At 40.7% G+C, this 13907-nt stretch overlaps 1 protein-coding gene across 3 annotated transcripts in view; it reads left to right on the forward strand.

Annotated features, from left to right (window-relative positions):
• CEMIP2 (cell migration inducing hyaluronidase 2) overlaps positions 1 to 13907 on the forward strand; it is an 87101-nt gene that overhangs the window by 20832 nt on the left and 52362 nt on the right. For all 3 annotated transcript variants that reach the window (XM_063636997.1, XM_055272275.2, XM_055272276.2), the window contains exons 3-5: positions 3292 to 3432; positions 4043 to 4604; positions 10313 to 10482. In XM_063636997.1, the coding sequence (XP_063493067.1) occupies positions 3292 to 3432; positions 4043 to 4604; positions 10313 to 10482 (873 nt within the window). The remainder of the gene's footprint in view (positions 1 to 3291; positions 3433 to 4042; positions 4605 to 10312; positions 10483 to 13907) is intronic.

Here is a 13907-nt window from a genome sequence, read left to right on the forward strand (position 1 = left end):
CACTGCAACCTCTGCCCCCTGGGTTCAAATTATTCTCATGCCTCAGCCTCCTGAGTAGCTGGGGCTATAGGCAAGTGCCACCACATCTGGCTAATTTTTGTATTTTTAGTAGAGACAGGGTTTCACCATGTTGGCTGGTCTCGAACTCCTGACCTCAGGTGATCTGCCTGCCTTGGCCTCCCAAAGTGCTGGGATTACAGGTGTGAGCCACCATACCCGGCTGCAAGTTTTTTTTTTTTTTTTGGTCATACATGTAGTGAACTATAGTAGATTTTTTTGTTTAAGTAAGTGATTAAAAATATTTGTGTTTGTGGCTTGAAATGGGCTTGGGAAGCAGTTCCAAAAGAAAAGCTTCAAATATTTTTGAGTAACAATATATATTCTGGAAGGGAAGCATCCTTTAGGATGTGTAAGTTCTGACACCTTTATCTAAAAATCAGTCATTAATTCATAGTTAAATATTATGCAGGGAGATTTTAATTTCTTAAATGGTATTTTCTTTTCAAGTTCATGATATATCAATATTTTGAAAAGTTTTGAGGAAGTTGGTTGCCAGTCAGCCTTAATAGAATACCAACAAAAAATTGCCTCATAAAAGAATACCATCCATCTGTCTAAAATCAAACGGCTCGGGGCTGTGAAGAGAGAAGACTCTAACAGCCTGGACTGGGTACCATATTTCTCTACAACAGATTTTTATCAAGTTAAATGCTTCCTTAAGTGGCTGTAACAGTTCAGAGGCATTTTACTACTTATAAGACTTACAAATATTTTATTATTTAGTTTTCCTGGGTGCTTTCAAGGGATTTTTAAAATTTTAAGGTTCTGGGAGAGGTAGTGCTAGTACTTCTAAGAAAATAAACCTCAAATGAGAGACATGCACATTAATATCCTTATGGACCAAACGAGTAGACCACATTATGAACTTATAACATTGATTTCCATTGCATGCTGTATGACTTCCTCTTTCCTTTTCCCAGCAGAATAACCAAGTTCTCTATGCTGATTCATAATAACCAAGTTCACTGTGCTGATTCATACTTCCCAACTATTCTGCAGTAAAGGGATGCTAGACTAGTGGGAAATCAGAGCTGAAGTCTGTGGCTTTGATTGGTGTTTTCATATTCCATCTAAAACGGCATTGCTGATATGGTTCCTTGAACCAACATTCTTTAGTTTCACGTTTTGGCAGTGTAAGTGCAAATCATCAGTGGAAAGATCTGGTATGCTGAAATATTTCAGGGTCAGCTTGACTGTGGTTATTGCTGTTACATAACTTTGATAATACACTCACTGCTCTTCAAGTGGGTAGCTGGGAAGGTGGGGTTGGCTGAGCTATTTTTCAGTGCTTTGTGCAGACCACACATTTTCTTATTAAGCACATTTTACTGGAAGGAAATAGACTGGAATTTTTGGTGATGGTTCTAATGAACCATGCTCTCCTGGGGAATAATTAAAAACAATTAAGAGAAATTATATAACCATTGAAGTAGGCTCCAGATCTCAAAAGACTGGATTTCCTTCTTTATAGCTGGGTGTAGTGCTTGTTATAAAACTATGGAGAATTTCAGCTAAATGTTTTATGGGAAGAGGGAGGTAGAAGAAAAGTTTAAGGAATCCTCATTATTAAGGCAAAACAAATTTAAGATTTTTTTTGTTTCTTTGATGGGAAGAAAATCTTAAAGATTGTTTTTAGTATAATAGTGATACTCATTGACTTATCAGAAGCATTAAATATCAACAGTTATGATACTGCTGTGAGAAAAACTAATTCCATGAAATAATTGCCAAGGATATAACTGGTGAGACTAATTTTAGCTGTGGTTAATAAGAGAAAGCATAAACCTAGGGCATTGTAAGAGCTCAGAAACAGGAAGATGTTTGCATTAGTGTTGTGCAAGTTCAAAATGAGGAATCATTTTTTTTTCTGTATAGAACAATATCTTTGTGCAGCACCCTACCTCTCTACTTTTTCTCATGTTATTCCTAAACATGTACCTTCCACCTTAATGAAAGAAATTTCTTCATATGGTTTTTCAAGCATATCTTGCTTATTCCTACCTTTGCTCAGTTTAAATAAAGCCACGTTGGAATTCTGAGCAACCAAATGGACTACTTGGATCTCAAGGGATACTTGCATTACTAGTGTTCTCATGATCCTCTTATTTAAATACTGCCCGTCATTTGGTGTCCAGCTCTCGAGTCACCTGTTCACAAAGCTGCCTCAGTTACTCCAGCCCCATGCCTCCTTTGCCTGAGGTCTTTTGAACCTCGACTGACTACCATATTGTTCAGTGTTTCATTATTTCATACTTGGTGTTTTTTCCCTCCAAAGCTTGCATATAAACTCCTAGGAAATGTGAGCTGATTCTATGCTTTATAAGTTTTAAAATATCTGGTACAGAGTGGATAAATTGATGCTCCACAAATACTTGGCCATAGGTTGATCAAAATTGAAGGTGTGATTTTTTTTTCTCCCCTCTTCAAAATTATGGCGGACCTTAAAGTTTTCATACATTAAATAGCTATGGCTATTTTAATTAAATACTATTATATTTTTGTTATAATACCTATTCAAGAGGCAAGTTCTAATTCCAGTAAAGGAACACTACAAGTAAATAATCTTATTTTCTAAAAGGGGAAACTTGCGTATCACTCAGCTTGCTAAGTAATCTTTGGTTTCTCTCACCTGTAATTTCCTCATCTCTGAAAATAGGAAGTTATGGCTTTAGCCACTTGCCTCTTTCATTTTGTTGGGAGAGTGCACATGGCTGAAGATAGCTATGTTTCTCAGTCTTGGAGAGAGGTGCTATCAGTACCTACTTCATTATTTGCTGTGTACAAGAAGGAACTTGTGAAGACATGATCAATGTATTATTTAGCAATTTTCATTTTTTATTTACCAGGATGTTGTGAACATATTTCTTTTCTAAAACAGCTTTCTAGTGTGAATCCCAAGAGAATGTATAATTTTGCCTCTTACTATTGGTTTATTTCCAGAGTAGATGATTCAGGGGAACTTTTTTTTTTTTTTTTTGTGAAGTTTGCCCTGAACTAGATGCTAGCAATTTAGTTTTGTGGCAAAACTTTAAAATGGAAATGTGATGAGAAATTAAAGGTTAAGATGGTTCTCTGCTGGTGGGAAGACGTGGGATTTCCATTCTAATGGCAGGAAATCAACATATGTTAGCATATTTTTTGCAGATCTGCAGTAAATAATGGTAGTGCTTAGATTTGGCTATATTATTCTTGCATTTTAATGGGTTGGATGGAATATCAATGTGTTTATAGAAAATTGCCCAGATCAAAATCCTCGTCTCAGGAATTGGGATCCAGGACAAGATTCTGCAAAGCAAGTTGTTATCAAGGAGGGAGATATGCTCCGTCTGACCTCAGACGCCACTGTACATTCTATAGTCATTCAGGATGGAGGTAGGTGATGGTTCCTGCCTGTGGGAACTGCAAGGTTGCTCTTTAATGTGGGGGGTATTTGATGTTCCTTATGTAGAAAACTATTTTTAGGTAGAATAGCCTTTAGTTTGTGGTGTCACTCTAACCATGGAGATTTGGAAAGATCATGAGATAAAACCAGAGAATTTATCCAGAGATAAAAAACATAGAATTTAAGAGCTTAGACCTTAGGTATCACTCAAATCAAGACCCCTGGTTTATAGACAAGGAAACAGTTCCAGAGAGGTGATCTCTCAGAGCTAAATTTTTGTCACAATTCTGAGAGTGATGAGAGAGTTAACATGAGTAAACATATACAAAAATAAGATTCAGATTTGTAGACTCTTAGATATTTTTAAGAGAAATGATTTAACCTCTAAAGTGAATAGGTTGAAATTCACAGTCATGGGCATTGAGAGTATATTAAGATATGAACTCTTCATTTTTCCCTTTAGTTTTCTAAGCAGATTCTTAGCGAATTCTTTTTTCCGACCTAATTGCGGAAGTGTATTTTACCTTAAGGTGAAATCTATTTCCTTGTATCTCAGAAAGATGATTTAGAAGTTGGCTTACAGGGTGGTGTTCCCTGCAGGACTGCTGGTATTTGGGGACAATAAAGATGGATCCAGAAATATTACTTTGAGGACTCATTACATCCTGATCCAGGATGGTGGGACGCTTCATATTGGAGCAGAAAAATGCCGCTATAAATCCAAAGCGACAATTACCTTGTATGGCAAGTCAGATGAAGGTGAAAGTATGCCAACATTTGGCAAAAAGTTTATTGGTGTGGAAGCTGGCGGGACACTGGAGTTACATGGGGCACGGAAGACATCGTGGACGTTGTTGGCAAGGACCCTGAATTCCTCAGGCTTGCCCTTTGGGTCCTATACTTTTGAAAAGGACTTTTCCCGGGGCCTCAATGTCAGGGTCATTGACCAAGACACGGCCAAAATTTTGGAAAGTGAGAGGTTTGATACCCATGAATACTACAATGAGAGCAGGCGGCTTCAGGAGTTTCTGAGATTCCAGGATCCAGGTCGGATTGTTGCCATAGCTGTCGGGGATTCAGCCGCTAAAAGCCTCTTACAAGGAACCATCCAGATGATCCAGGAACGGTTGGGAAGTGAACTGATCCAAGGACTGGGCTACAGGTAGGCATACCTTCTTCCCAGATCCCTATCAGTGTCCGTGTCTGTGTGAGAGGAGAGTGAGGGTGGGGAAAGGAGCCACAGCCACAGCATGACTCAGGCATCAGAAGGGCCACTCTATCATTTGCATGTCTGGTAGCTTTGAGACATTGGGCTGAAGGATAGGACACCGCATACAAAAGCCATTTTCCTTGGCTTTGGTTTACGAAGCCCTTTGTGAACTGAAGGAGTGCCAGGCTTGTGAAAAGTTGAGAGCAGAAGTGTGGTGCTGAAAAACAGTCAGGCAGTTTAAGGACAATTTGCCTCTGAAGATACTTCCTCCTTTCATTACCTTCTGAAGATCATATGAAACTCAGGCTAATTGAGGCAACTTAATGAGTTTAAAGGTTAGGGCAGAATTTCATGCTAAGTTCTAAACCTGTCTTAAAAGGCTGAGGGGATAGAATATGCAGTTTTTTTCTTTTTCTTTTTTTTGGACTCCTTTGCAGGCTGATTGGAATCTGCATATTTGATTGGCACAGGTCTATGGACCCCTGGCATATATGAGGAAGGAAAAAAAAGAGCTAGGAAATTCATCCAGATAGTAGAATTCATTTCTGGTATTTATAGTTCTTGTACCCTATTCCTTTTATTTTTATTTTTAGAGACAGGGTCTTGCTCCGTTGCCCGAGCTGGAGTGTAGTGGTGCAATCGCATCTCACTGCAGCCTCAACCTCCCAGGCTCCAGTGATACTTCCACCTCAGCCTCCCAAGTAGCTGAGACTACAAACAGTTGCTACCACACCTGTCTAATTTTTAAACTATTTGTAGATGGAGGGGGGGTCTCACTTTGTTGCCCAGGCTGGTCTCAAACTCCTTTGCTCAAGTGATCTTCCTGCCTCAGCCTCCCAAAACATGGGCTTTATAGGCGTGAACCACTGCACCCAGCCTTCTTATACCATATTCTAATTAACTGTGATTTCCTAATGCAGTTCTGAGTCTAGGGGAAGTAGCCGGCCTAACATTTCTTTTTTTTTTTTTTTTTTTTTTTTTTTTTTGTTGAGACGGAGTCTCGCTCTGTCGCCCAGGCTGGACTGCAGTGGCGCAATCTCGGCTCACTGCAAGCTCCGCCTCCCGGGTTCACGCCATTCTCCTGCCTCAGCCTCTCCGAGTAGCTGGGACTACAGACGCCTGCCACTACGCCCGGCTAATTTTTTGTATTTTTAGTAGAGACGGGGTTTCACCGTGGTCTCGATCTCCTGACCTCGTGATCCGCCCACCTCGGCCTCCCAAAGTGCTGGGATTACAAGCGTGAGCCACCGCCCCCGGCCTAACATTTCATTTAAAAAACAGAAGCTTTTAATTCTGCTGAATGCTTTTATAATGTCAGGGAATATCTGTGGTGGAAAAAGTAAGAGGACCTCAAAACTGGCATGCCATAAGGATCTAGTTACTATTTTTTCCTTCGATGGTAGATTGTTGGAATGGGGTATTACCTACAGCAATTCTAGAGCAGGCTAGAAAGACAAAAAAGAGTGAAGAAAAACAGTCTGTAACATTTTAGAAATGCCTTTTATTCATGTAGGGGATATTTAGGAGATGCTAAGTGCTGGATACCCATGGATGCTTAGACGAAAGGACACTGTCTCAGAGCCCATGGTTAATCTAGTGGATAAACAGAGACCTAAATAGATGATGATCATACAGTGAGACATGCTGCAGTTACAGGGTGCAATGGGAGCGTAAGTATTAATAGAAGGAGCCTCTAAATTGGCCTAGTGAATCAGTACAGGCTCCCCAAAGGCAAGAGACCTGAAAGAAGTTCAGGAGTGTGCTGTGTAGACAGTGGAGAAGGAAGCTTTTTCAGACCGAGGGAATTCCATGTGCAAAACCTCAAAGGGTTTTTTTTTCTTCCTGGTTTTTGTTTTTGAAATTTGATACACATGCAAAAAGGTGCCAAAAATAAGAATGTAGAGCTTAATAAGTTGCCGCAATGTGATGCCTTTGTAGCCACCACCCAGGTCAAGAAATAGAACATTGCCAGCAGCCCAGAAGTTCCCTCCCTCCCCTCTGCTATGCATTAATCACTCTCTTCCCCACTGAAGGGAGCCATGCTCCTCAATTTGTGGGATCTACTAAAGTTTAGGTTTGTCTGTTTTTCAACTTTATATAAATAGAAGCCGACAATATATTATATTTTGTGTCCGGCTTCTTTGCGCAGTGTTACGTTATTGAATGCTATTCATATTGTTGCATGTAGTGCTGGCTCATTTTATTTTCTTTTCTTCTTTTTTAATTTTAAATACAGATGGGGTCTCACTCTGTTGACCAGGCTGGTCTCAAACTCCTGGCCTCAAGTGATCCTACCATCTCAGCCTCCCAAATTGCTTCAATTACAGGCATAAGCCATGTGCCCAGCCGAGGCTCACTTTCTTTGCTGTTTATTTTCTGTTCTATGAATATACCACAGTTTATTGGTGGCCATCTGAGTGGCTTTCCAGTTTGGACCTGTTATAAAATTGCTTCCCTAAATGTTCCTTGATCCATCTCTTAATGTACATGTGCATATATTTCTATAATATATAAACCTAGGAGTGGAAGCATGATCTTTTCAAAGTTAGAGACCTACTTTGTTTCATTATCCAGTAATGCCAGGGATTACAACTTCTATTTCTTCATGCTATTATTGTTTCTAGATTTGCATGATCGTTAGCTGTGACCATTTTGACTTTCTTAGGTTCTTCTCCCTACTGGTTTCTAAATTCCTGTTAAAATATTGCTCTTGATTTCACAGAGAACTTAGAGTTGTGATCTTTTGCCAGCATTCCATTGCATTGACATTATCTCCAATGTACATAAACACATAGGCCTTTGAAGATAATGTTCTGGTGCGCTGAAATTTTCCCTCAAGTGGAGGAGGGAAGTAGGAGTGTTTTGGAGATAATGTCAATAGAAGAGAAAGAACATTGTTTTATAGTTGCTGAGGCAGTTCTGGTAAAGAAAGAAAGCCTGTGATAATTCTTCCTCTCTTTTCTTCTCTCAAATAGGAGATAATATATTGAGACATTCTTTATTTGATTCTTTCTGCTGTATCCAGGGGTATAAATAAAGCTACAAAGCATTGTCTTCCAAAGAGTAGCTAATCCATACAGGGGCGGCTGTGGAATTTGTAAGGGTGTAGGCATGCTTCGGTTTACTTTTATCTGTGAATATCTAGCCATCTGTCAGACACAGATTACATTTGTTATTTTTTTTATAGAGTAGGAAGTTGACATTTTTCTTTTCATGTTTTAAACCAGGAGTCTTTTTTTTTTTTTTTTTTTTGAGACGGAGTCTCGCTCTGTCGCCCAGGCTAGAGTGCAGTGGCGCGATCTCGGCTCACTGCAAGCTCCGCCTCCCGGGTTCACGCCATTCTCCTGCCTCAGCCTCTCCGAGTAGCTGGGACTACAGGCGCCCGCCACCGCGCCCGGCTAATTTTTTGTATTTTTAGTAGAGACGGGGTTTCACCGTGGTCTCGATCTCCTGACCTCGTGATCCGCCCGCCTCGGCCTCCCAAAGTGCTGGGATTACAAGCGTGAGCCACCGCGCCCGGCCTTAAACCAGGAGTCTTAAAACAGATTTTCTGGTTTTTAAAAATTGTCCCTTTGCGTTGATTGCTTTTGGTCACAAGTTTGAGCATGTCTCTCAGATATTTAGTATCAGAAATGTTTTTAGGCCGGGTGCGATGGCTCACGCCTGTAATCCAAGCACTTTAGGAGGCCAAGGAGGTCCGATCACCTGAGGGCAGGAGTGCGAGACCAGCTTGGCCAACATGGTGAAACCCTGTCTCTACTAAAAATTAAAAATACAAAAATTAGCTGGGTGTGGTGGTGGGCACCGGTAATCCCAGCTACTTGGGAGGCTGAGGCAGGAGAATCGCTTGAAACCCAGAGGTGGAGGTTGCGGTGAGCCAAGATCACGCCATTGCACTCTAGCCTGGGCAACAAGAGTGAGAGTCTGTCTCAAAAAAAAAAAAAACAAGGAAGAAAAGAAAAAGAAATAATGGTGTTTTCAAACATGTTGCTGTCAACAAATAGACATATAGTATATAAAATTTAAAATCTGTTGGTTAGTGATTCTACAGCTTTGATTTAATTTAGGAACGTTAAGAAATCTCTGCTGGCCGGGCGCAGTGGCTCACGCTTGTAATCCCAGCACTTTGGGAGGCCAAGGCGGGTGGATCACAAGGTCAGGAGATCGAGACCACAGTGAAACCCCATCTCTACTAAAAATACAAAAAAAATTAGCCGGGCGTGGTGGCGGGCGCCTGTAGTCCCAGCTACTCTGAGAGGCTGAGGCAGGAGAATGGCGTGAACCCGGGAGGCGGAGCTTGCAGTGAGCCGAGATTGCGCCACTGCACTCCAGCATGGGCGACAGAGCGAGACTCCATCTCAAAAAAAAAAAAAGAAAAGAAAAAAAGAAATCTCTGCTGGCTGCGGTGGCTCACGCCTGTAATTTCAGCACTTTGGGAGGCTGAGGCAGGCTGATCACCTGAGGTGGGGAGTTTAAGACCAGCCTGACCAACATGGAGAAACCCTATCTCTACTAAAAGTACAAAATTAGCCGGGCGTGGTGGCACATGCCTATAATCCCAGCTACTCGGGAGGCTGAGGTGGGAGAATCGCTTGAACCCGGGAGGCAGGAGGTTGCGGTGAGCCGAGATTGCGCCATTGTACTCCAGCCTGGGAAACAAGAGCGGAAGTCCATCTCAAAAAAAAAAAAATCTAACTCAGTTCTCAACCTTGCCTGCACACCTGGAGACTTTAAAAAATCTTGACACCCAGGGCGCACCTCAGATCATTTATGTCAGGAAGAAGGATAAAAGAAGGATAAGACTCCCAGGCTGTTGAAGGTTGATGATTACTACTGTAACTTCTAGTCTCTAATTTAGGGGTTTTCAAAGTATGGTGCCCTGACCAGCAGCATTAACATAATTTGGTAACCTGTTAGAAATACAAATTCTCTGGTCCCACCTCAGAAACTGAGAGAGTGGGGCCAGCAATCTAATTCAGCCCCGCCTTCCTTTCTTCATCATGCATCAGTTGATCCTGATGCATACTGAAGTTTGAGAACCACTGCCCAAACTTAGTGGTTTTTAAGCCTAACTGCACTTTCAAGTCACCTGGGAACTTTAAAAACATAGTGAGACCCTGTCTCCAAAAAATAAAAATAACTTATTGCAAACATACAAATGCTGGACCCAACCTTTTGCAATTATTAACATGATTCCCTTTATCTGGGATGGGGTCTGTGCATTGATATATTTTTCAAACTCCCTGGGTAATTCTATTATGCAATGAGATTTTTGAGAACATTGTATTAATAGAATGGATAGTTTAAAAGAGAGCAGGTGATAATCATTTTAAAAGAAAGTAAATGGATTTTGGCCAGAATGTTATGTGTGATATGGATGTGGATTGAGGAAGTAAGTCAATGATTAATTGAAATTGTAGTCATCGGTCTTTCACTTATTACAGAGCTGGACAAACAAGTATTTAAAAAGTAGCCGCATTTCCTTCTAGGAAAACTAGGTGCAGTCAAGGTTTGGAATTGCAACCTCATATAGAAAAAACATTAGGGATTGACAAAAATGAAATATGAGAATTAAACAGCACTCTGTAATAACATCTTTGTCAGGGATTTCGTGAATACCATGACAAGTAATCAAATGCACATGCTCTTTTTCCTTCTAGGCAAGCTTGGGCTTTAGTTGGTGTCATTGATGGTGGAAGCACTTCTTGCAATGAATCTGTGAGGAACTATGAAAATCATAGCAGTGGCGGGAAGGCTCTTGCCCAAAGAGAATTTTCTACCGTGGATGGCCAGAAGTTCTCTGTGACAGCTTATAGTGAATGGATTGAAGGTAGGCAAGTAGAGTTTATACTCTTGTTAGGCACTGATAAGTATTATGACAGATTTTTTTTTTTCTAAGAATAGTATTATGTTAATGAGAGTCCGCCTGGTTAGATTTCTCGACTAGTTGAAGTTGAAACTTACAGTTTTCCTACTGTGCTTAATCTTTTAGAACAAAATCCAGTAATCTTTTAGAACAGGGGTCTCCAATCTTTTGGCTTCCCTAGACCAAGTTGGAAGAAGAATTGTCTTGGGCCACGCATAAAATACAGTAACACTAATGATAGCTGATGGGCAAAAAAAAAAATCTGATAATGTTTTAAGAAAGTTTATGAATTTGTGTTGGGCTGCATTCAAAGCCATCCTGGGCCACATGTGGCCCACGGGCTGTGAGTTGGACAAGCTTGTTTTAGAACAAAGCTGAATTGGGGGTGCTGAAACTAGAATAGACCATTCTCTAGTCTAGAGACAATCTTCTGGGCTTGGCGTGAAGAGATGATCTATTAGAGATGAGGAAGCTGGAATCAAGCCCCAGCTTTCTGCCTCCAAGATGACTGCTGTTTCTTTGCCTCTGCCAAAAAGCATAGGTGGTGGATAAGAAGCGTTTCTTAGCAGGAATTTTGTCCTGTAAGTGGAGTTTAGTAGTCCTGCCTCCAGTACCACTAAAAAAAAAGTAGTCATCTTTTTTTTTCTTTCGTTTCTTTTCTTTTTTTTTTTTGAGACAGAGTCTCACTCCATCAACCAGGCTGGAGTGCAGTGGCATGGTCTTGGCTCGCTGCAACCTCTGCCTCCCAGGTTCAAGCAATTCTCTGCCTCAGCCTCCCAAATAGCTGGTATTCTAGACAGGGGATAATTACTGACAGACCTCTAGTCAACGTTTCCTTTGTAGGAAATGTTATTTACATTTCCATATTAGTGATAACTACTCATTTCTGAAAGATGGTATGTTCTAGCTATCTATTGTAAGATATTGTTCATGTCTCATGTTCTCAGTGACTCTTTCTGGAAGAGGTGGAAAATTTTCTTCAGGAATCAGAGAATGAACTTTTTTTTATGTTTCCCATTCAGTAGTGCTAGTAGGAGATAATCTGAGACAGGATTTTCTTTTAAAGCCAAGAAAAAATGTGTTAATGACTAATACAAATCTTCCCCATCTAACCTTCTGGCTTTAAAAAAATTTAACAGAAAGAAACAAATTCTAGTGATCTTTCAAATCAAAATTTATTTGTCTAGTAGTCATCTTTTTTTTTTTTTTTTTTTGAGACAGAGTCTCACTCTGTTGCCCAGGCTGGAGTGCAGTGGCCTGATCTCTGCTCACTGCAACCTCTGCCTCCCAGGTTCAAGCAAGTATCTGCCTCAGCCTCCCAAATAGCTGGTGTTACAGGTGCCCACCACCACGCCTGGCTAATTTTTGTATTTTTAGTAGAGATGGGGTTTCACCATCTTGGCTAGGCTGGTCTTGAATTCCGGACCTTGTGATCCACCCACCTCAGCCTCCCAAAGTACTGAGATTACAGGCATGAGCCACCACACCCAGTTAGTCATCTCTTTCTAAAGCATTACTGAATTTTTTTTTTTTTTTTGAGATGGATTCTTGTTCTGTCACCCAGGCTGGAGTGCAGTGGTGTGATTTCCGCTCACTGCAGACTCTACCTCCTGGTTTCAAGCAATTCTCCTGCCTCAGGCTCCCAAGTAGCTGGGATTACAGGTGCGTGCCACCACGCCTGGCTAATTTTTTTGTATTTCTATTAGAGACAGAGTTTCACCATGTTGGCCAGGCTGGTCTCCAACTCCTGACCTCAAGCGATCCGTCGATCTCAGCCTCCCAAAGTGCTGGAATGACAGGCGTGGTTGCATTACTGAAATTTTATATGAAAAAAAAGAATGTTTCTTAATTGCTCTTAGGGGAATTAATTTTGTTGGCAAAAATGTGAAATTTGGGGTAGGGGTTGTTTTTGCCTCCATGAGGTTTTCTTTATTTGTTCTTAACCTGCTTGTTTTGATTCTTGGAGAGTATAATATAGAGGCTTTGGAAGAAATTGGGCTCTGGAATTAGATTAGCTTTAAATTGGGGGCTCTACCATATTTAGCTGTTATTCAAACTCCCTGATCTTTGGTTTCTTCCCTCTCTAATAAATATAATAGCTCCTGTCTCTCACGGTGGTTTTGATGAAGGTTATTATGCATGTGGGATCTCAACAACTATTACCTATCATTACTGTTGTTAGAATTACTATTATTAATATTATTATTTGTATAAAGTCTTATAGGCTTTAGTATCTGGATGCAAGACATATGTTCAGAAAACATTTTAGATTTGTTAGGTACTTTATTTCTGTGCTTTATAGAGATAGAAAAGCAGGGTAGATCAAGAGTACAAAAACAGAATCCAAGACTTGCCCAGGTTAAGCTTTATCTGGATAGTTGGCAGAGCCAGGTACGGTGACTCATGCTTATAATCTTAGAGCTTTGGGAGCTTGAAGTGGGAGGATCACTTAAAGTTAGGTCTGGGCAATATAGTGGGACCATGTCTATAATGTTTTTTTAAAGACTGTAAGAATATACATATTATTGGTTGTTCCTTGCTTGAATTTCCCCACTTTTGATTCTCCAAAGTGAATGTGTTCTTCTTTCACTCATATCATCATCCCTTAGAGTTAGCATATTTTTTTCTTTTCTTTTCTTTTTTCTTTTCTTTTTTTTTTTGGAGACAGAGTCTCGCTCTGTCACCCAGGCTGGGGTTCAAGCGATTCTCCTGCCTCAGCCTCCTGAGTAGCTGGAACTACAGGCACGTGCCATCACACCTGGCTAATTTTGTATTTTTAGTAGAGATGGGATTTCACCATGTTGGCCAGGCTGGTCTTGAACTCCTGACCTCAGGTGATCTGCCCACCTTGACCTCCCAAAGTGCTGGGATTACAGGCCTTTCTTTCTTTCTTTCTTTCTTTCTTTCTTTCTTTCTTTCTTTCTTTCTTTCTTTCTTTCTTTCTTTCTTTCCTCTTTCTTTTTTTCTTTCTTTTCTTTTCTTTTCTTTTCTTTTCTTTTCTTTTCTTTTCTTTCCTTTTTTGAGAAAGGTCTTACTCTTGTCTCCCAGGCTGGAGTGCAGTAGTCCAATCACAACTCACTGCAGCCTTGACCTCCTGGGCTTAAGCAATCTTCCCAGTATCTGGGAGTACAGGCATGCACCACCAAACCTGGCTAAGTTTTTTATTTTTTTGTAGAGATGAAGTCTCACTGTGTTGCCCAGGCTGGTCTCCTGGACTCAGTGATCCTCCCACCCTAGCTGCCTAAAGTGTTGGGATTGCAGGAATAAGCCACCACGCCCATCCTAGAGTCAGCATCTTAAAGTAGCCACAGGGTAGTATGCTGTTAATTAGAAAGACGACAGAGAAGTACAGATATTTATTGAACAGCTATCTTTTGAAATGTCATGTT

Source organism: Symphalangus syndactylus, chromosome 3, assembly GCF_028878055.3.
Source record: "Symphalangus syndactylus isolate Jambi chromosome 3, NHGRI_mSymSyn1-v2.1_pri, whole genome shotgun sequence".
Classification (NCBI taxonomy): Eukaryota; Metazoa; Chordata; class Mammalia; order Primates; family Hylobatidae; genus Symphalangus; species Symphalangus syndactylus.